General features: G+C 44.8%; 3 protein-coding genes across 3 annotated transcripts; 1 reads left to right on the plus strand and 2 right to left on the minus strand.

Moving 5' to 3' along the window:
* Nucleotides 1–1338: 1338 nt before the first annotated feature.
* Nucleotides 1339–6620, minus strand: wasf3a (WASP family member 3a). The gene is made up of 9 exons (XM_010899849.3): nt 6527–6620; nt 5318–5498; nt 4062–4196; nt 3705–3858; nt 3504–3621; nt 3165–3346; nt 2829–3029; nt 2280–2560; nt 1339–2162 (listed from the first exon to the last, which is right to left on the minus strand). The coding sequence occupies exons 2-9, from the start codon at nt 5448–5450 to the stop codon at nt 2005–2007; spliced, it is 1362 nt and encodes a 453-aa protein (XP_010898151.1). The 5' UTR covers nt 5451–5498; nt 6527–6620; the 3' UTR covers nt 1339–2004.
* Nucleotides 6621–10196: 3576 nt separating this feature from the next.
* Nucleotides 10197–13429, minus strand: LOC109615949 (protein shisa-3 homolog). The gene is made up of 3 exons (XM_020048160.2): nt 13140–13429; nt 12592–12962; nt 10197–10755 (listed from the first exon to the last, which is right to left on the minus strand). The coding sequence occupies exons 2-3, from the start codon at nt 12893–12895 to the stop codon at nt 10253–10255; spliced, it is 807 nt and encodes a 268-aa protein (XP_019903719.1). The 5' UTR covers nt 12896–12962; nt 13140–13429; the 3' UTR covers nt 10197–10252.
* A 303-nt stretch (nt 13430–13732) lies between these two features.
* On the plus strand, nt 13733–19034 carry LOC105027670 (V-type proton ATPase catalytic subunit A). The gene is made up of 15 exons (XM_029121327.2): nt 13733–13866; nt 14435–14531; nt 14686–14814; nt 14988–15202; nt 15329–15466; nt 15543–15694; nt 15997–16159; nt 16292–16400; nt 16560–16682; nt 16763–16877; nt 17030–17093; nt 17197–17400; nt 17505–17599; nt 17683–17854; nt 17997–19034. The coding sequence occupies exons 2-15, from the start codon at nt 14450–14452 to the stop codon at nt 18087–18089; spliced, it is 1854 nt and encodes a 617-aa protein (XP_028977160.1). The 5' UTR covers nt 13733–13866; nt 14435–14449; the 3' UTR covers nt 18090–19034.
* The last annotated feature ends 113 nt before the right edge of the window (nt 19035–19147 follow it).

Raw genomic sequence — 19147 nt, forward strand, 5'->3', positions numbered from 1 at the left:
AACGAAAGAAAACAAGTGTATGCATTTTCCAGGAAACACTGTGACCTAATTTAATCCACTTTGGTTGCCTTAGATGTGTTTTCAATAACCTTTACTTGCCTCCGAGACAAAAGAGTGCATTGGTAGGCTGACACCATAAGTGATAACTGTATCTGGGCTTTCTTCAGCAAGTACTGAATGGAGTTACCTGATGTTTGCATGGGTGTTTGGAGGGACTACACCTCCCCCTACCACAGTGGAAGAAGTATTAAGAGTAGAGAGATGGCAGCATCTTATTCTGCACCTGCAGGGTTCCTGGAAAATACAGCCATATTGTGTAGGACCCCAGGTTGCCCTGCTCTCGACTTTGTTAAGCCTACTTCTTGAAGACTTACATGTCTGAAGTGGTACCTCTACACATAACTACTTGTCTACTTGAACTTGTACACTTCTACAGACTAAAAAACTGCCAATATTACATTTTTGTATGGAATTCATGTACAGCTGTCACTCTTCCTTCACATCTATTCTTCACCTCATTGTCCCCCACAATGAAATCGAGGAGGGGACTAGAGATCCGTCTCCAAATGTCCGTAAATACATACTTGAGATGCCATATCTCAGACACTACTGACCTGATTGTGAGGAAACCTGAATTATGTTATTACAGATCTGGGATTTATGCAATAACATTGATTGGCCATATGGGGGCAGTATAACATGCAAGGTCACACCTCTCACTGCATTTGAGCTAAAGTCATGAAAATCCGTACATTGATCCCTCCTCACAAAGAATATATTTTACAAAAGAAAGCATAGGTTCAGCTATTGCTTGTTCAGCATTTAGCATTTTGAGAGGGGAGGAGATGTTTTCTGTTGTTCTCTGTACGCTCATATGTTTAGTCAGACAGTGGTACAAATACAGAGGAATGGGCATGTCTGGCATGGGGGCTGGTAGTCTTATCTGTTTGTATTTTTTGCTTTTTCGTCATGATTGTCTTTTTTTAAACCTTTGATTTTATTTTCATTTATATTAAAAACACCCCACTATATTTGTTGCCAGATCTGTTGTCTTGTCCCTTGTTCTGCACACCTTGCAGAGGGGTACCGTATACCCCACGGGAGGAACAATCTAGGAAATGGTATATCTTATCAAAATACTTTACTTTCATGAATAGATGTTTAAAGTGACAATGAATTCATGATCTGTGTCAGTGGATGCACTCTTAGCTTAGATCTTTAACACAGTTCTACCCGCTATGTCTGTTCAGAGTCAGTTTCCTATGCTACAGAGAAAACCCCAAAAATGTCTAATGGTTGAATGAGAAATTATTAAGAGGGGATGAGAATTGACACAAGTTAAGCGAGGATGTGGTTGGGATTTTAATTGGGCGTAACATGTTCTAAGGGGATACTTTTATGACAGTATGTATTTGTCTTTTCCTGGCAAACAGGTCATGATACTAAATTCATGGGTGTTAACAGAAGATGGGAAATCCAGATCAAATCCTATACAATGATTAGTCACACTTACAGGACAGAGTTGGACATTTCTGTTAAATAAAATGATAATGTTAGTATCTGTTAGAGGGATCAGAAACTTTAGCTGTAAAAGTTTAAATTCCCCACTTGGAATTTTGGTCAACGTAGCTCTCAGTTGAATCTGAATACTTCAGCACATTGCATCGCCACTAAAGTACACTCATTTACAGCACAGAACATCTCATGAGTGGGACCCATCAGCCTATTCTCAATTATCAATATTAACCCTTTCACAAGTAATTTTCAAATCTCTGAAGGGCAGCTGGAGTTCTTGATGCATGTGATGTCAGTATATGCTGACTGTTGCAGAACGTGATTATGATGAAACAGCACATTTCACCCGCAGCTGCACAGAAACTGTGTGGCCGTGCGTGTCCAAAGGTTATCCAGAACTGTTCAGTGCAAACAGTGTCCCTGATTGAATATACAGAATGACTCCCATAAACCATCCACATTAAAGTGCACTGTCTTTGTCGGTCGGGGTCAGTCTGACCAGTCGTTGTCCTCCAGCTCTGAGTCGTCCTCCGAGTCGCTGTACTCCACGGCGATGCGTCGGGACAGGATGGTGGCCACGTCGTTCCCCACCAGCTCCTTCTTGGCCTGCTGCTCCTGCTGCTCCTGCACCTTCTTCAGCTGGATACCTGAAGCACACACACACACACACCCTCACTCAAAGTCTAAATATAAACCTCTGTGCATCTACGTGTTTTCTTCCATAAGAACCTCTGCTGTCTCCAGAACAACGCTAAACCTCTTACCCATACGAATAGCTGACAGAAGGTCACTTCGAGTCCCAGGCACGTGCTGGGCGTCCTGTCTCTTCCCATCACCTGCAGGTTGGGGCAGTGCGGGGGGTGCCGGTGGCGGAGGTGGGCCTGGCGGAGGTAGGGGTGGGAAACCGTAGCCCACGGCCCCTGGTACTGGTCCAGTCTGACTGGCGGGGGACGTCACAGGAGAGCCAAAGGCTGTCTGGGCGGATGGGATGAGAGGGGCTGGGGGAGGGGGGGATGGTCCAGAACTGGCGTAGTACTCCATCACACTGATGAGGGAAGGAGTTATAACATGCAATAGGAGTTGTAACATGCAACAGGAGTTGTAACATGTAACAGGAGTTGTAACATGCAACAGGAGTTATAACATGTAACAGGAGTTGTAACATGCAAAAGGAGTTGTAACAAGTAACAGGAGATGTAACATGCAACAAGAGGTGTTATAACTGGAGTTGTAACATGTAACCGGAGTTGTAACGTAACAGGAGTTGTAACATGCAACTGGAGTTGTAACATGTAACAGGAGTTGTAACATACTTGTAGTCTTCCGGCGGAAGCGTCACGGTGCCATTCATTCTGTGAGCGGAGCGTTGGTGAGGTGGTGAGTGTGTGCCTCCAATGATGTGGTACTCGTGCTCTATGGACTCGTGGACGTCAGCGGGCAGGTGGGGGTGAGCCAGAGCATGGTGGGACGCAACATGGTGGAGGCCTGGGTATTCTGCCAGGTCATGACAGTACCTACAAATGAAGAAATATACACATGAGATTAACTATATGGTTTACCCTAAAACAGAATGTTAATATTCACTTTTGCAAAACAAAAGGCGAAGAAAGCCTTTGGTCAAGGGAGAAGACTACAATCCAATCGCTAACCGGCTCTCTGGGGAGAGGGAGCCCTCAGACGAAGCCCCCCGGTGGAGAGACTGAGGATGACGGTGGTCAGGGCGCAGTTCTTTGTCGAACGCCATCATATTCCACTCCTGGCGGCGGTTTCGGGCTTTACGAACCTTCTTTACCTCACGCTGAAGAGTGCCATCAACACACCGCTTCTGCTCCTGGAAGAGAAAGGAAGAGAGAGAGAGGGAGATAGAGAAAGAGGTCCTTTAGTGGAGAGCTGGGAAAGCCATGCGTGATTCTGTACAAACCAATTGCTCAAGGAAACAATCCGTTAAGATGCAAAACGACATTTTTCAAACATGACCCGTGTCTGACCCGTTGTCTTCTTCTCTCCTTCCTCTTGTCCTCTGTATCCTGCAGCATTTTCTCCTTCCACAGGTCGAAGAAGTATGACGGGTCCGTGTAGAACTTCATCCCATCAGTGTGGTCGTCTCTGCGTCGAACGGGAGACTAGTTAGCTATGCGCCGTGATGGCAGGTCAAAGGTTGTGGGTTGGTCATTGTGTCTGTACAGTACCTGTAAGCAGAGAGTACGCTGAGAGGAGGAGGCCGGTCGCTGGTGCTGTACATCTCCGCCAAAGGGTTGGGCATGCTGCTCTTGGACACCACCTGCTGGTCCTGCACTGTGGAACTCTTAAATGCCTTCCTCATATTGATGTCCTGTAGAGAGACTGGAGAACAGAACAGACACCAAGAGATTAATGGGAAGGTGAACAATAAGAAGATATTATGTTAGCAGATCCCGTGGTCTAGCTATACAGGACCAGAGACTTACAGGAGAACGGTTGATTGATATATTTTTTTCATTTTCCTCTTTCAACATAACAGCGAAGATGATTATTTCCTTATCCCCTAACCTCTGACCCCAACTGACCCTCCTCCACAGTGGAATCCAGCTGGGTGACCTTGACAGCCAAGCGGTCGATGCGGTCCTGGAGACCGTTTGCACGCACATAAAAGGTGTTCGCCTCACTAAAAAGCTCTCCAAAGACGTCCTCCGCATGTTTACCTAAAACGAGGACAAAGACCAGGCCTTCATATAGACATTTTTCATCACAGTCATCAGAGAAGTGCAATTAATCCTACACAAATCTTTACTGACAAACAAGATAAATAATAATTTGATTGTCTGATTAACAAGATAAACAACGATTTTCATGTCTGACTAGTAAGACCAAGTTATATCTCAGATCTTCTGGTATGAACCCTCCAGACTGATCAGGTCATCAGGGTCTGTTCTGCTAACCGTTCCCAGAGTAAAGACAAAGGTTGGTGAGGCAGGCTGCTGTGCAGAACTGGAACAAACTGCCAGAAAATCTTAGAATTTGATCCAAAATTGACAACTTTTTAATAATTTCTTTTTTTTTTGTAATCTTTTAATAATATTTTAGCCCACTTCAGTGCAGTTTTACTTTTATGCTTTGTCTTTTATGCAAAATTTTGCTCTAGAATTGCAGATTGTTTTGTCTAATGTAAAGCACCTTAAATTGCCCCTGTGTATGAAATGTGCTGTACAAATAAACTTGCCTTGTCTTGCCTTGCCAAGACAAAATATGATTTGCACATGTCAAACATCACTGAAACAAGTGATTGTAAAATCTGTATCTGGTCTGTCTCTCCCTCTCTCTGTCTCTCCCTCTCTCTTTCTTTCCCTTTCTCACTGTCTCACTCTCCTATCTTTTCCGTGACACTAAGCTCCACAGTAAGCTCTAATCTCCGGTGACTTCATAAAATCCACCCCAACACACGCACACACACACTCTATCTCTAATGTGGATATCTATAGGCCAGATGTCTGCTAAATTCTCCTCTAATGCTCTCTCTCCCTCACCACACTCAAACACAGGCGAATGACTACAAACAAAAACACACGCGGATACAGTACACACACACACACCATGCGACAATATCTAAATGTATTTCAGCAAAATAATTTAATCAATAAAAAGACTTTAAAGCACTGAGTGAATTCATTTTGCATGAGCTTGTAGGATTTACCGGTGAACGGGCCTGTACACCGCGATGGCTTTCGTGGGCCACCATTCCTGAGCATGCACACAAAACTCCCGTTCAACGATGGGTGATTACTCAACATATAGGACAAGGGACAGCGGGGATGGTAGCTCTTACTTAGACTGCTGAGCTGGCGTATGATGGCAGAGAGAGTGTTGTTGGTGACACACTCCAGCTCGCTGCCAATCCCCTCGGGCAGGGACCCGCGACAGACGTGCCGGGGTTCTATGTTCCTCTTGACCAGGGGCATGACCTCTCCTCACCCCCCCCGCTGGGCCTCACAGCCACCCACAATAACCTTCACGTTCCATTAGACACAGCATCACAAAGAGACAAGACAGAGCAGATTAAGGCGCGAGACGGAGGAGCCGAACCTCGACCGGATTACACCGCGAACCAAATCTCATTCGTCTGTGTGTAACGCCATCAGGGAAAACACGGGTTTCATCCGGGCAACAAATGACCTCTTTATTCCACAGGTTTTCATTTGATTCACAGGTAATGAATTGGTTGTATTTGACTCCAAACAGCCCTGCAGCCAAGACTTGTTTCCAGAACCTGAAAAGATATGAAGTTACATGTGGCTTTCTATCCAAAGGGAGTTGCCTTGTGTGACTATAGACTATAGACATGTAGACCAGATATCAAACCCAGTGGACTGTGCATATCAAGACCATGTGGTTCAACAGACCTAAAGCCAGCTTGTAATCTCAGAGAGATGCAGTTTTTACATTGAGTCAAGCATATTAACATTATTGTGGAATTGTTTCAAAAAGTTCACTATTCAAATTATCATTTGGCTTATAAGGAAAGGATGTGCTTGTTGAATATCATTTGAAGCAAGGAAACTTTTAAAGTTAGGGGCTTTGCTGTGCAGGATATTGTAAATAGTGACACATGCAATACAAGACTGAAATAAAGTTTTGCCATGCTACAATAATTAATAGAAAACAAAAACAATGACCTTGATCATCAAGGCAAGCTCTACTAATCAACCAACGATGAATGGAAAGATGCTACAGCAATAGGTTTATTAGTATAATAAAATAGAAAGCTTCTCCCAAACAAAAGCATTTATTAGCAGAGCAGTGTTGTGCAACAATCTCAACTGAGCGAAGACCGCACGTTGATATTTCGTTTAATTCATTTAGGTGCCCGTAACTCCCGATGTACACGTTTATTACACGTTTATTCAAAACAGAGGTATTTGACACGTTGTCAAGTGGCTTTAAATAATTATTATACTAGATATAATAGACTGAGACAAAACAAGGGATGGGAGATATAGTCATATGATTAACAACATTATAAAGACGGGACGCTTACCAGAAGAGTCCTTTCAGGTGTTTTCAGTGCCGGTCCACCGATCGAGTAGCCATCCTGTCTGCTCATCTCACCAGGGCGGGATTCTTTCTGTGAGGAGCCATCTCCTGCACAAATCAGCATACAGGCTCAGAGATTTAATTAGCGGATTTAGTTGTGTTGTCCAATCAGCTTCGCCAAAAACATCCATCAGGACTTGGACTGTTTGACAAAGCCACTGGTAAATTGTCGGATGATGACGATCATATCAGAACGCAAGTTTACAATATATCATAAATGGCAATGTTAGGCCTAATCTCACTTTATTTAAACCCAGTTATTGTGCAATATATTGTGAATAGTGAAGATAGTTAACATTTCACATTTTTTAAATAATATTTCCAGAAGATCATGGATGCAAAAAGGGGTGGTTAACGTATGACCCCCAACCAAAAGCAGGCATCGAACCCTTACCACGGACACACCATTGTCAGACGACCTATTTACTCACTTGTAGGCTCACGTGTGTCATTTGACAAATTGAAACGTTTGGGATTATTTCCAAATTTTAATATAACTACATGAGGATATTCTTTGCCTTTATCTTCAGTTTTCATTATAAGATTCCACAACCAACTAACCACTTGTGAAATTGCTGTAAGATATATATATATATATATATGTATATATATATATATATATATATATATATATATATATATATATATATATATATATATACATATATACAGTATATATAGCATTATTTCACACTGCATGATCAGCTTCATGATTTTTGAAATTTCTCTCAACCCCTAATTTTGCTACTGAATTGATATAGGCTAACCACTGCAACTCAGCGTTGTGAACAGGTGAGCAATTGCCTAAGAATGCCTTTGACCATTAGGATTCTTTTTTGTTCCAGCTGGATACTGTCTGTTATGGAGGGTTGACTCCAAAGAGTTACCACCTGATGGTACGTTTAGACACAGCACCACCCGTTCAGATGAGCCCATCCAGACAGATGGCCTCTGGACCATGGAAGTAGGTTGGAGGTCTGGGGGCTTAAAGGCACAGGAATTCTTGCTGCTGTGACTTTAATGGGGGTCAATAGATCACTGTAGGACAGACATCAGTGGTGCGCTAATGCATGTTCTGATGGGAGGAAGGGGCTTCAATAGGAACCAAATGGCATAATGGGGTTGCTCTTTGAAAGCACATTATGTGATTCGCTAGACCCCTAATCTATGGTTGGCTGAACCCTATTAACCCTAATACAGTATTTACCCTCCATGACAATGCCTCTGTTGAACCCACTGTTTTCACACGGCAATATTACTTCACCCATTTACACCCCCATTCACTGATACCTCTATCATCCATGACTCTGAGCCCCAGACATTACCACTTCTGTCCTTCGTTTATCACTTTGTGTTTTCCCAGCGATGATTAACGCTAGGTTTGTTGGCCTACCACCATTACCCCACAAATGGCCTCTAGGTTCCATTCCGGTAGCCATGTTTCAGCCTCATTACCAGTTCAGTGTAGCTCTATACTCACCGTATGTTTTGTTTATGTCATTTGTTCTCCTTGTTGGACTGTAAACATTGGTTCTGATCCAAACGAACACATTCGGTACCATGGACAGTGCTATGCTCAGGGTTAAGAGAAGAGTGGTGGCTGGTTCAGCACCAGGCCAGTGAACAGCACCAGCCCAGTGAACAGCACCGTGACAAGTACAGTATCAACACACTTGTTGTTGGACTCCGGTTACATGAAGGCCTGCTGATACACTCTACAAACATAGGAAATCATTTCCATGCATGGATTTTAAAGTGAGGAATATTTTTAATAAAGGCTGGTACATGATGTAATGGTACATGGTGTCATGGTACATGGTGTCATTGTATTATGTGACTGGGGTATGGCCAGACTGGAGCGGTTGTATCTGATATACTTAACACTGATACAACTTTATTAAGGATCCAAAACCCATCGGAAATATGTCATCACTTAATTGAAGAAACTGCTGAATATTTACATAGAAAACCCATACATTAAGATAAAAATAAAATAGGAAAGATTTTATTATTGTTCTCTGACATAATGCCATATAATTGTTATTTTAAAGCCATATTCAAATTTACAATCCATTTCCTACTGAATGTCCAAATACTGAAGTGTATGAAACCCTAAGCCACTCATTTTAAGGTACAGTGGGGAGAACGAGTATTTGATACACTGCCAATTTTGCAGGTTTTCCTACTCACAAAGCATGTAGAGGTCTGTAATTTTTATCATAGGTACACTTCAACTGTGAGAGACGGAATCTAAAATAGAAATCCAGAAAATCACATTGTATGATCACATTTTAAATAATTTATTTGCATTTTATTGCATGACATAAGTATTTGATCACCTACCAACCAGTAAGATTTCCGGCTCACACAGACCTGTTAGTTTTTTTTTAAGAAGCCCTCCTGTTCTCCACTCATTACCTGTATTAACTGCACCTGTTTGAACTGGTTACCTGTATAAAAGACACCTGTCCACACACTCAATCAAACAGACACCAACCTCTCCACAATGGCCAAGACCAGAGAGCTGTGTAAGGACATCAGGGATAAAATTGTAGACCTGCACAAGGCTGGGATGGGCTACAGGACAATAGGCAAGCAGCTTGGTGAGAAGGCAACAACTGTTGGTGCAATTATTAGAAAATGTTCAAGATGACGGTCAATCTCCCTCGGTCTGCAAGATCTCACCTTGTGGGGCATCAATGATCATGAGGAAGGTGAGGGATCAGCCCAGAACTACACGGCAGGACCTGGTCAATGACCTGAAGAGAGCTGGGACCACAGTCTCAAAGAAAACCATTAGTAACACACTACGCCGTCATTAATTAAAATCCTGCAGCGCACGCAAGGTCCCCCTGCTCATGCCAGCGCATGTCCAGGCCCATCTGAAGTTTGCCAATGACCATCTGGATGATCCAGAGGAGGAATGGGAGAAGGTCATGTGGTCTCATGAGACAAAAATAGAGCTATTTGGTCTAACCTCCACTCGCCATGTTTGGAGGAAGAAGAAGGATGAGTACAACCCCAAGAACACCATCCCAACCGTGAAGCATGGAGGTGGAAACATCATTCTTTGGGGATGCTTTTCTGCAAAGGGGACAGGACGACTGCACCATATTGAGGGGAGGATGGATGGGGCCATGTATCGCGAGATCTTGGCCAACAACCTCCTTCCCTCAGTAAGAGCATTGAAGATGGGTCGTGGCTGGGTATTCCAGCATGACAACGACCCGAAACACACAGCCAGGGCAACTAAGGAGTGGCTCCGTAAGCATCTCAAGGTCCTGGAGAGAGCTGAAAGTCAGTATTGCCCAGCGACAGCCCCGAAACCAAAATCCCTGCTGCAGTGTGTGCAAACCTGGTCAAGAACTACAGGAAATGTATGATCTCTGTAATTGCAAACAAAGGTTTCTATACCACATATTAAGTTCTGCTTTTCTGATGTATCAAATACTTATGTCATGCAATAAAATGCAAATTAATTCCTAAAAATCATACAATGTGATTTTCTCGATTTTTGTTTTAGATTCCGTCACTCACAGTTGAAGAGTACCTATGATAAAAATGACAGACTTCTACATGCTTTGTAAGTGGGAAAACCTGCAAAATGGGCAGTGTATCAAATACTTGTTCTCCCCACTGTAACTTACATCACCTCATGAGGGTTTATGTCTTACATGGCTTGAGTACTGGTATGGCTGGATGAGGGACAAGGCGATGGGAGAAGACGATTTTCCCCTTGTGACATGTACAGACGAGGCATTTCAGCCAAATAAGGATGCATTACGGAATAGTGACACATGGAGGGGTGAACCAGGGTGGAATACATCACGGGGGAGTGCATGGTAGGTGTGGCCATCAAGGGTGGGGCACTGGTGGGGGTTTCCTGCCTCTTCAAGGTTTGATGCAAACGTGTGGGTCCGGTCGGACAGCCCTGGGGGGCATTGGGGGGGTAGAGGGAAGAGGTGGAGCCGCAGGACGTGGCTGCACTCCCTGTCACCGGTACAGCCTCCGGTCGCTGATCTGCACCCCCGTCCTGGAGCCCAGCAGCGCCGTCGGGTCTTCGGCAGGTCCTCTGTTTGGGACTCAGAAAGACGCCCATTGCCACCATGGAGCCCAGAAAGATGAAGGCCAGAAACACAGAACCCACAATCACAAAGGGAACATGAACAGGCCCTGTGGTGTGAAAAGGAAACACAGGAATGAAGAGTTCCGGAGGAGAGGAGGGAAGAGGAAGGATAGACGGATTAAAAAGGAAAGACATTTGATGTAGGACCTGCATGTGTACATACTGTGTATCTCTGTAGGCAATGCACTTAAAACATGATGTAGGACCTGCATGTGTACATACTGTGTATCTCTGTAGGCAATGCACTTAAAACATGATGTAGGACCTGCATGTGTACATACTGTGTATCTCTGTAGGCAATGCACTTAAAACATGATGTAGGACCTGCATGTGTACATACTGTGTATCTCTGTAGGCAATGCACTTAAAACATGATGTAGGACCTGCATGTGTACATACTGTGTATCTCTGTAGGCAATGCACTTAAAACATGATGTAGGACCTGCATGTGTACATACTGTGTATCTCTGTAGGCAATGCACTTAAAACATGATGTAGGACCTGCATGTGTACATACTGTGTATCTCTGTAGGCAATGCACTTAAAACATTCTAAAAGGGTGCGTTGTTAACTTTTGCAAAACATGCAACACTAAAAACAAACAGTTCATTGTAAATGTCCTTGGCAGAAGATTAGGACTTAACACGATTCTCGGGACATGAGGAGGTTAACTGAACAATTCAATAACTGCTTGGACAATTTGTTGGGTTGGATTAAAGTCCACAACAGTGCATAGGCTTTCTCATTTACCAATTATATGATCAAGTCTCATGGGGTTATACCTTATACCACAGGCATGATTAAAAAAAAATCCTTTTGACTATTCTAATTACTGTCTGTTAGTAGGCAGTTTATTTAAGTAATAATGCAAAAAGGACAAGTGGCATATGGCCAATATAAGGGGAAACATGTTATTACTGATTTCTTCACAATCAGTTTTAATACTCCACAAACTGTCCTCCTGCATGGTAAACTATGGTTTTATTGTAGCCTTTTGGTAGACACGTGAAAATGTTTATTTTATTCAGTGTTCAAGCAGTGCAGTTGTAATGGCTCAATTTTTAACATTTTGTGACGAGAATACACTTCTCCATTACGCAGAATTACATTTTTCATTCATGTTTTCATCCATTTGGGCTAACTAGCATATGCAACGATTCTCAAAGGTTTTTCTTACAAGTAAGAAAATAGAAAACCAAAAACGTACCACGCATTAAACAGGCGTTTGTGGAAGGTGTTCTTGAAATGCATATCCAGTACAAATCTTAACACAATTGTGTTGGAAATACAAAGTTGTTCACATTTCAAAGAGCTGTGGGAGTTTGGAGGTGTGGCCCCGCAGGGCCACCTGTCCCCTGATCTCCCCCGAAAAGACTATCACTTTCACCAACATAATTACAGGCCAAACAGATGTTTTATTGTCATACACATTGTGTATGGTCTGATAGCTTTTAACAAATCAGCCTTCAGGGTTTGAACCGCTTACTTTATAATTAAGCAATAAGGCATGGTGGTGGTATATGGCCAATATACCATGGCTACAGACTGTTCTTATGCACAAAGCAACACAGTGTCTGCAGACAGCCCTTAGCCAATATAAACGTGCCATACATCACAAATCAACGTTATTGCGAATATAAATGGGTTACCAACGTAATTAGAAGAGTAAAAGTTATTTATTCTTTATCTTTGTTATACTGGCTCATATACTATGGCTTTAAGCCAATCAGCATTCCGAGCTCAAACCACCAAGTTTATAATAAGGTATACGATATGCCTAAAAAGCCTATAGAAAGCATATTTAGACCTTTATGTAATAATAATAATTAACCATGTGTTTAAAGCAATATGGTCCTGTTTCAATTGCCTAAGCGACAACTTACCAGTGGTTGTTGTATACTTCTCATCATTAGAAGTGCCTGGATGCAGAACATGCTCGTGGTTATAACAGTTTCCCTGATCCAATCTTGCTTTGGTTAATGGACAACAGTAGCGCAGCTCACAAGTTCCGCAGCAGATCACCGCTTCTCTTTGATCGTGAAGATCGGGACAGTGAAAACCCTCTCGCAATGTAGATTGCGCGTTCTTCCAACCATGGCAATATTCACCATTCGTCCTCTGGTGCGTAACAGCCAGTTGGAGAATCAAACCGACCAAAACACCAAAAGCATAACTCACGGTCCTCATGACGTTCCAATTAGAGATTAATCCCGTGTTTTGCTATTTGGCTTGCAAAAATAGCTGGAAATACATCCTAAAATATTAGAAATTAATTACACATGACATCCCAGGGTAAATAAATTACTGTTAAACTAGGTATATTCTACCACAACAGTTATCTTAATGTATGACAAGTAGCCTATTCCCATTTCAAAGAATGAGATCAAGCTATTTAAAACAACCTGTATCTAAAATGAACTGTTTTGCTTACCATTAACCACTGGAGTCACATAGCGCGAGGCATCAGATCTGCATGAATGCGTTCTGTTCTTAGGCTGTATTGGTTTCTCTCCATAATTTGTATCATGGGTCACACATTAGACCATTCATGTAAAGACCTACCTGTTTGCCTGCTGATTGGACACAAGATTGGGACAAGACTATCTTATTTATGTTTCTATTCAAATCACCTAGGATAGTTGGGCATTTGCTTCTAAAATCTTTGCGTTTTACTATGCCGTATCTCCCAAGTAAACTTTCTCATTGAGGAAGCAAGCAAGCTAGTTTATTGATATAGCACAATTCATTCATAAAAGCAATTAAATGTGCTTTACAAAGAAAAAGTAAAAATATAAAAATACAATAGCATAAAAACAAATACTCAAATGAAAACTTCAAAACAACAATCATAATAAGAAAACATAGAATAAGAAAATTGAAATAGAATAGGAAAGCAGACAAGGATATAACCTGAACGATATTGGAACGAATCCCCCGACGCATTTTACGTGGAAAGAGGAAGGAAACTGTTGCGCTGTTCCGCCATTTTGGCACCCAGAGCAGTTCTCTATTAATCTACGCCAGGATTTTGAGCCACAATGGTGATTGTTTCCCAAGTTAGTCTTGCGTCTGTCAGCTGATCTGGCTTCTAATACACTTCGGACAGACATTTCGCTGTCCATTGAATCGGGCACTGGACCACTGAATACTAACAGAAGGTAATCAAGCCGAATCACATCACTCGTATTTTATTTGGAAACATTATTTGTAATTCATTACATCTGAATGTAAATAATTATAATTATAATCTAACCTTCTTTAGCAAGCACGCAAGCTAGCTCAGCTGGCTACTCCGTTCTGTCAGTGTCACCTGACTGACTCTACGTTTAGCTTAGCTAGCTAGCTAACTAACTAGCGACGTACCTAGTAACTAAATGGTTTGCTTGATTATGAAAAACAACTAAACCAAGACTTTCTTACGAATCTTTTCGTCATTGTCTTGTCTATGGTATGCACGGTCTGGATGCCTATAACTGGTATGTTTTGTGAGACAGATGTACTGTAGCGAAGGTTTCTCGGTACAGGTATTTACTAACTAACAGTGTCTATACCTAAATCAAATATATTTGGATTATATTTTGTCAATTCAGACAATTTCGATTCCTGAAAGTACTAACCGTTCTTTAAACAATTTAGCTAGTAACTATACTTGTCAAGTATTTCATGCCCAGTCATTATTTAGTGTCACATGACTAAGTTCTGTTTTTCCCTCTTCACACTTTGCAGATATAAATACTCAGGATGGACACTTCTAAACTTTCTAAGATCCGTGATGAGGAGCGGGAAAGCGAGTTTGGATATGTGCATGGAGTTTCTGGTCCAGGTCAGTGTCATCAACCTGTGTGCCCCAGACATTTTAGCCTGCTCTTTCCAACATGCCCCTTGAACATAAGATCTAATTAGACGTGCTTGTTTAGCCAGTGCCACAACCAAATAACCTTGTTATCTGTTCTTTGTCTTACATGTTTGACCGACAGTGGTGACTGCTACCGCCATGGCGGGAGCGGCTATGTATGAGCTGGTGCGCGTGGGCCACAGTGAGCTGGTAGGAGAGATCATCAGGTTGGAGGGAGACATGGCAACTATTCAGGTCTACGAGGAGACATGTATCCTTTCTACAGAAATGCCGCTCCACCGCAGTTGCCTTCAGTTCACTTGGACTGGTTACTTACTCATGTAAAGACTTGTGTATTTCCATGACTATGCCTGCAAACCTGCCCTCTCGTTTGGCCAATTCGAGGTTTCAAGGACATTCCGTTTTCCTGAATGTTTGCCACAGCTGGGGTGTCAGTGGGTGACCCGGTCCTTCGGACTGGAAAGCCCCTGTCTGTGGAGTTGGGGCCGGGTATCATGGGCTCCATCTTTGATGGTATCCAACGTCCCCTCAAAGACATCAACGACCTCACCCAGAGTATTTACATCCCTAGAGGGGTCAACATTGGCGCCCTCAACCGTGAGCTCCAGTGGGAATTCACGCCCGGCCAAAGTCTCAGAGTAAGACACAATTAGACTGAATTAGTATCATTATTGTTATATTACTCTTCCTGTGTTTGAATTTAGTCCGCCAGCTGAATCCCCATGTTGTCCTCTCCCTCCCATCGTCCGTCATCTCTTCCTCAGACCGGCAGTCACATAACGGGTGGGGACATCTACGGCACGGTGTTCGAGAACTCCCTGATCAAGCACAAGCTGATGCTCCCACCTCGGAGCCGAGGCACCGTCACCTTTGTGGCTCCGCCTGGAAACTACACCGTCAACGTGAGTGGCCCGACGCCGGCCAACTTGCCTAATGCTACACGGATGTGAATAATGAACCATGTTCCGTTACCCGTAGGATGTGGTGCTGGAGCTGGAGTTTGAGGGCGTGAAAGAGAAGTTTACAATGGTCCAGGTCTGGCCCGTGAGACAGATCCGCCCGGTTACTGAGAAGCTACCTGCCAATCACCCCCTGCTGACCGGACAGAGAGTGCTGGATGCGCTCTTCCCGTGAGTTAAATCTTCGTCTTCATTCTTGACCTCCTCGCGTATACATGTGATTCATTTAGCGGGGCGCCATTATTCAGAGCCACTTACAGGGACAACTGGGGTTAACGGTTTGCTCTAGGACAGGAATGAAGATCTTTCACCTTGCTGGCTTAGAGATTGGATTATTTTTGGTTACTGGTCAAATGCGCTAACTGCTAGGCCATCCCGTGATGCTGTTGTAGTTTATATCTTCCCCCGGGCACCTCCGTTGACTCAGCCCTTTGATGAGTTCTCTGCTTCTGTCTTTCCCTCTGTGCTCACAGGTGTGTCCAGGGAGGCACCACCGCTATCCCAGGAGCCTTTGGTTGCGGAAAGACTGTGATCTCACAGTCCCTGTCCAAGTACTCAAACAGCGACGTCATCATCTACGTGGGCTGTGGGGAGCGTGGTAACGAGATGTCCGAAGTGCTGAGAGATTTCCCCGAGGTCAGTGACCAAGTTCAGATGCATTATTGCTAGTTGGCGACATTGACAAGATTGCAGTGGGTTCTGCTACCAGGCATGGGAGCTGTCCGGACGTTCTCAGTCTGACGGGTAGCGTTTCCCCCTGCCCCACAGCTCACCATGGAGGTTGACGGAAAGGTGGAGAGCATCATGAAGAGGACGGCGTTAGTGGCCAACACCTCCAACATGCCTGTAGCTGCCAGAGAGGCCTCCATCTATACAGGTACCGGGCTGCCGCGTCACAAATGTCAATCCACGTAGCCAGGCGTTTTGAATTAGTATGGTTGGTCACTGTGAGTCGTTTGGTCGACGAGCCACGATTCACCACTCATAACCTCATGTCCTCCGTGGTCCTAATTCATTCCGCCCCGCGCCACCGCAGGGATCACCCTCTCCGAGTACTTCAGGGACATGGGCTACAATGTCAGCATGATGGCCGACTCCACCTCCCGATGGGCCGAGGCGCTCCGGGAGATCTCCGGACGATTGGCCGAGATGCCTGCCGGTGAGTACCCCGAGACAATGGCAGGCCGATGCGTGCGTGGCTCCGAGCCGGTCTCAATCCTGGGTCCCTTTTGTTCACAGACAGCGGGTACCCCGCCTACCTGGGGGCCAGGCTGGCCTCCTTCTATGAGCGTGCCGGCAGGGTGAAGTGCCTGGGCAACCCTGAGAGAGAGGGCAGCGTCAGCATCGTCGGAGCGTAAGTGCCACGTTCTACCAGCAGGGGGAACCCCTGCCTCTAAGACTCCAGATGGCTTCCGTCCATGTAGTGTAATCCTTCTAGGTAGGTCCAGTTCAGAGCTGGCAGGCTGCGGTGAAAAACATGTCCTTATGTCATCCTCCCTCCCCCAGTGTATCGCCTCCTGGTGGAGACTTCTCCGATCCCGTGACCTCGGCTACACTGGGTATAGTACAGGTAAGGCCTCAATTGTATACTTCTGCTAAAAGCTTTAGAGCGATGAGACCATTTGACCCCGTATACTTCCTAATTCTGTTTTTAATCTGTTTTTCACTCTCAGGTGTTTTGGGGTCTGGATAAAAAGTTGGCTCAGAGGAAGCATTTCCCCTCAGTCAACTGGCTGATCAGCTACAGCAAGTACACCCGGGCGCTTGATGAGTACTACGACAAGCACTTCCCAGAGTTTGTGCCCCTGCGCACCAAGGCCAAGGAGATCCTGCAGGAGGAGGAGGACCTTGCCGAGATTGTCCAGCTGGTCGGCAAGGTGAGCCCACGCCAAAGACGGTTTGGGTCTTTGGGGGCCGATGTACTGCCTGGTTCGGTGGTGACCATTGTGTGTGTTTCTGTACCCTGTCATCTTAATACCAGGCTTCTCTCGCTGAGACCGACAAAATCACACTGGAGGTGGCGAAACTCCTCAAAGACGACTTCCTGCAGCAGAATGGCTACACCCCCTATGACAGGTAGACACATTTTAAATGAAGTGATGGTAGATTAGCCCGCGCAACGCTGCCTTTTATTGACTTGTCGTTGCTCTTTCCGGAAGGTTCTGCCCCTTCTACAAAACGGTGGGCATCCTCTCCAATACGATTGCATTCTACGATCTGGCGCGGCATGCGGTGGAGACCACGGCTCAGAGCGACAACAAGATCACCTGGTCCATGATCCGTGAGCACATGGGGGACATCATGTACCGGCTAAGCTCCATGAAGTTCAAGGTGCGTTCCTGTTCAGGCCCGTAGTCCGCTTCCCCAGTCCCTCTGTCTCCCTGCCTTTGGGCGTCTTCGCACATCTAACACGGAGCTTTGTCTCGGAGTGTGTTTCTTTCGCTCAATGTATCCGTGCAACTTTTCTTTTCAGGACCCGGTGAAGGAGGGCGAGGTCAAGATCAAAGCGGAGTACGCCACGCTGCTGGAGGACATGCAGAACGCTTTCCGTACCCTGGAAGACTGAGCTGCCCCCCCACCCCCCCACCACCACCACCATCTGAGCCCTCCCTGGTCCCATCCCCAGTCTGTGGCCCCTTGTCCGTGAATGTTTGCTTAGGCCACGTCTTCTCGCTTCAGTCACTCAAGTCATTCCTAGGTGTTCATTCCTCCACATTCCACCCCTCCGTTCCACCCCTCCGTTCCACCCCTCCGTTCCACCCCTCCGTTCCACCCCTCCGTTCCACCCCTCCGTTCCACCCCTCCGTTCCACCCCTCTGTTCTACCCCTCTGTTCTACCCCTCCGTTCCACCCCTCTGTTCCACCCCTCTGTTCTACCCCTCCGTTCCACCCGCGCTCTTCTTATCCGACCGTATCGTTGCGTCCTAGTCGGTACCAGAATCTTGACTTATCGGTTTAAACTTGAATCCGTTGACGACGGGTCTCTCGTGGTACAGGAGTCCACTGGCAGAGACGCGACTCTTCTACCATTTGTGAAACGATCATCCCTGACCCCAAGCGCCGTGTGAATGAGCTTCTCTGCCTCCAGCCCTGCTGTCATCCATGAAGAGCACACGAGTACGGCGTGTGTCGCAGCCAATCATCCACCGGCTCTGGTCCGGTGCTGCCCTCAGGCTACAACACAGGGCCCCGCCCACCAGTGGAGTTTCACCAGGTGGGACTGGCACCAATCGAGATGGTTCACAAAAAGGGGAACATACGCTGGGATAAGGAGGGAGGGACTACTTGATCGTTTCAGGAATTTGAGAACCTTTTCTTCTCACCAACCTCTCAGATGTGATTTTTGTTCTTCCTTTTACTCTGGATATATTGACGTTTATGTTATTGTTTTTTGTGTTGTGTGAATGTGTGAGTTGGAGACGTGTGTGTGTATGTGTGTTAGAATTGGTTGTCTCCATCTTTAAAGGTATATTTATGTCACTTGTAAAGACAATAAATGAATGAGAAATGATTTGTTTTGAGTTTTTTGGTAGGTATACTATAGATATACAGTTGTGCTTATAAGTTTGCATACCCTGGCAGAAATGTTGGCATTGATTCTGAAAATATGACTGATCATGCAAA

This window comes from Esox lucius, chromosome 7 (assembly GCF_011004845.1).
Source record: "Esox lucius isolate fEsoLuc1 chromosome 7, fEsoLuc1.pri, whole genome shotgun sequence".
In the NCBI taxonomy this organism is placed as follows: domain Eukaryota; kingdom Metazoa; phylum Chordata; class Actinopteri; order Esociformes; family Esocidae; genus Esox; species Esox lucius.

What these genes read in the sequence shown, in the direction of transcription:
- wasf3a (XM_010899849.3), bottom strand. Translation starts at nt 5,450, where the DNA reads ATGCCCCTGGTCAAGAGGAACATAGAACCCCGGCACGTCTGTCGCGGG. An exon ending in TCCCTCTCCCCAGAGAGCCG is followed by an intron (nt 3,030 to 3,164) that starts GTTAGCGATTGG and finishes CTTCATTTGTAG; the next exon opens with GTACTGTCATGACCTGGCAG. An exon ending in TCTGTCAGCTATTCGTATGG is followed by an intron (nt 2,163 to 2,279) that starts GTAAGAGGTTTA and finishes TGTGTGCTTCAG; the next exon opens with GTATCCAGCTGAAGAAGGTG.
- LOC109615949 (XM_020048160.2), bottom strand. Translation starts at nt 12,895, where the DNA reads ATGAGGACCGTGAGTTATGCTTTTGGTGTTTTGGTCGGTTTGATTCTC. An exon ending in GAAGTATACAACAACCACTG is followed by an intron (nt 10,756 to 12,591) that starts GTAAGTTGTCGC and finishes TTCACACCACAG; the next exon opens with GGCCTGTTCATGTTCCCTTT.
- LOC105027670 (XM_029121327.2), top strand. Translation starts at nt 14,450, where the DNA reads ATGGACACTTCTAAACTTTCTAAGATCCGTGATGAGGAGCGGGAAAGC. An exon ending in CTGGAAACTACACCGTCAAC is followed by an intron (nt 15,467 to 15,542) that starts GTGAGTGGCCCG and finishes CGTTACCCGTAG; the next exon opens with GATGTGGTGCTGGAGCTGGA. An exon ending in GTGCTGGATGCGCTCTTCCC is followed by an intron (nt 15,695 to 15,996) that starts GTGAGTTAAATC and finishes CTGTGCTCACAG; the next exon opens with GTGTGTCCAGGGAGGCACCA.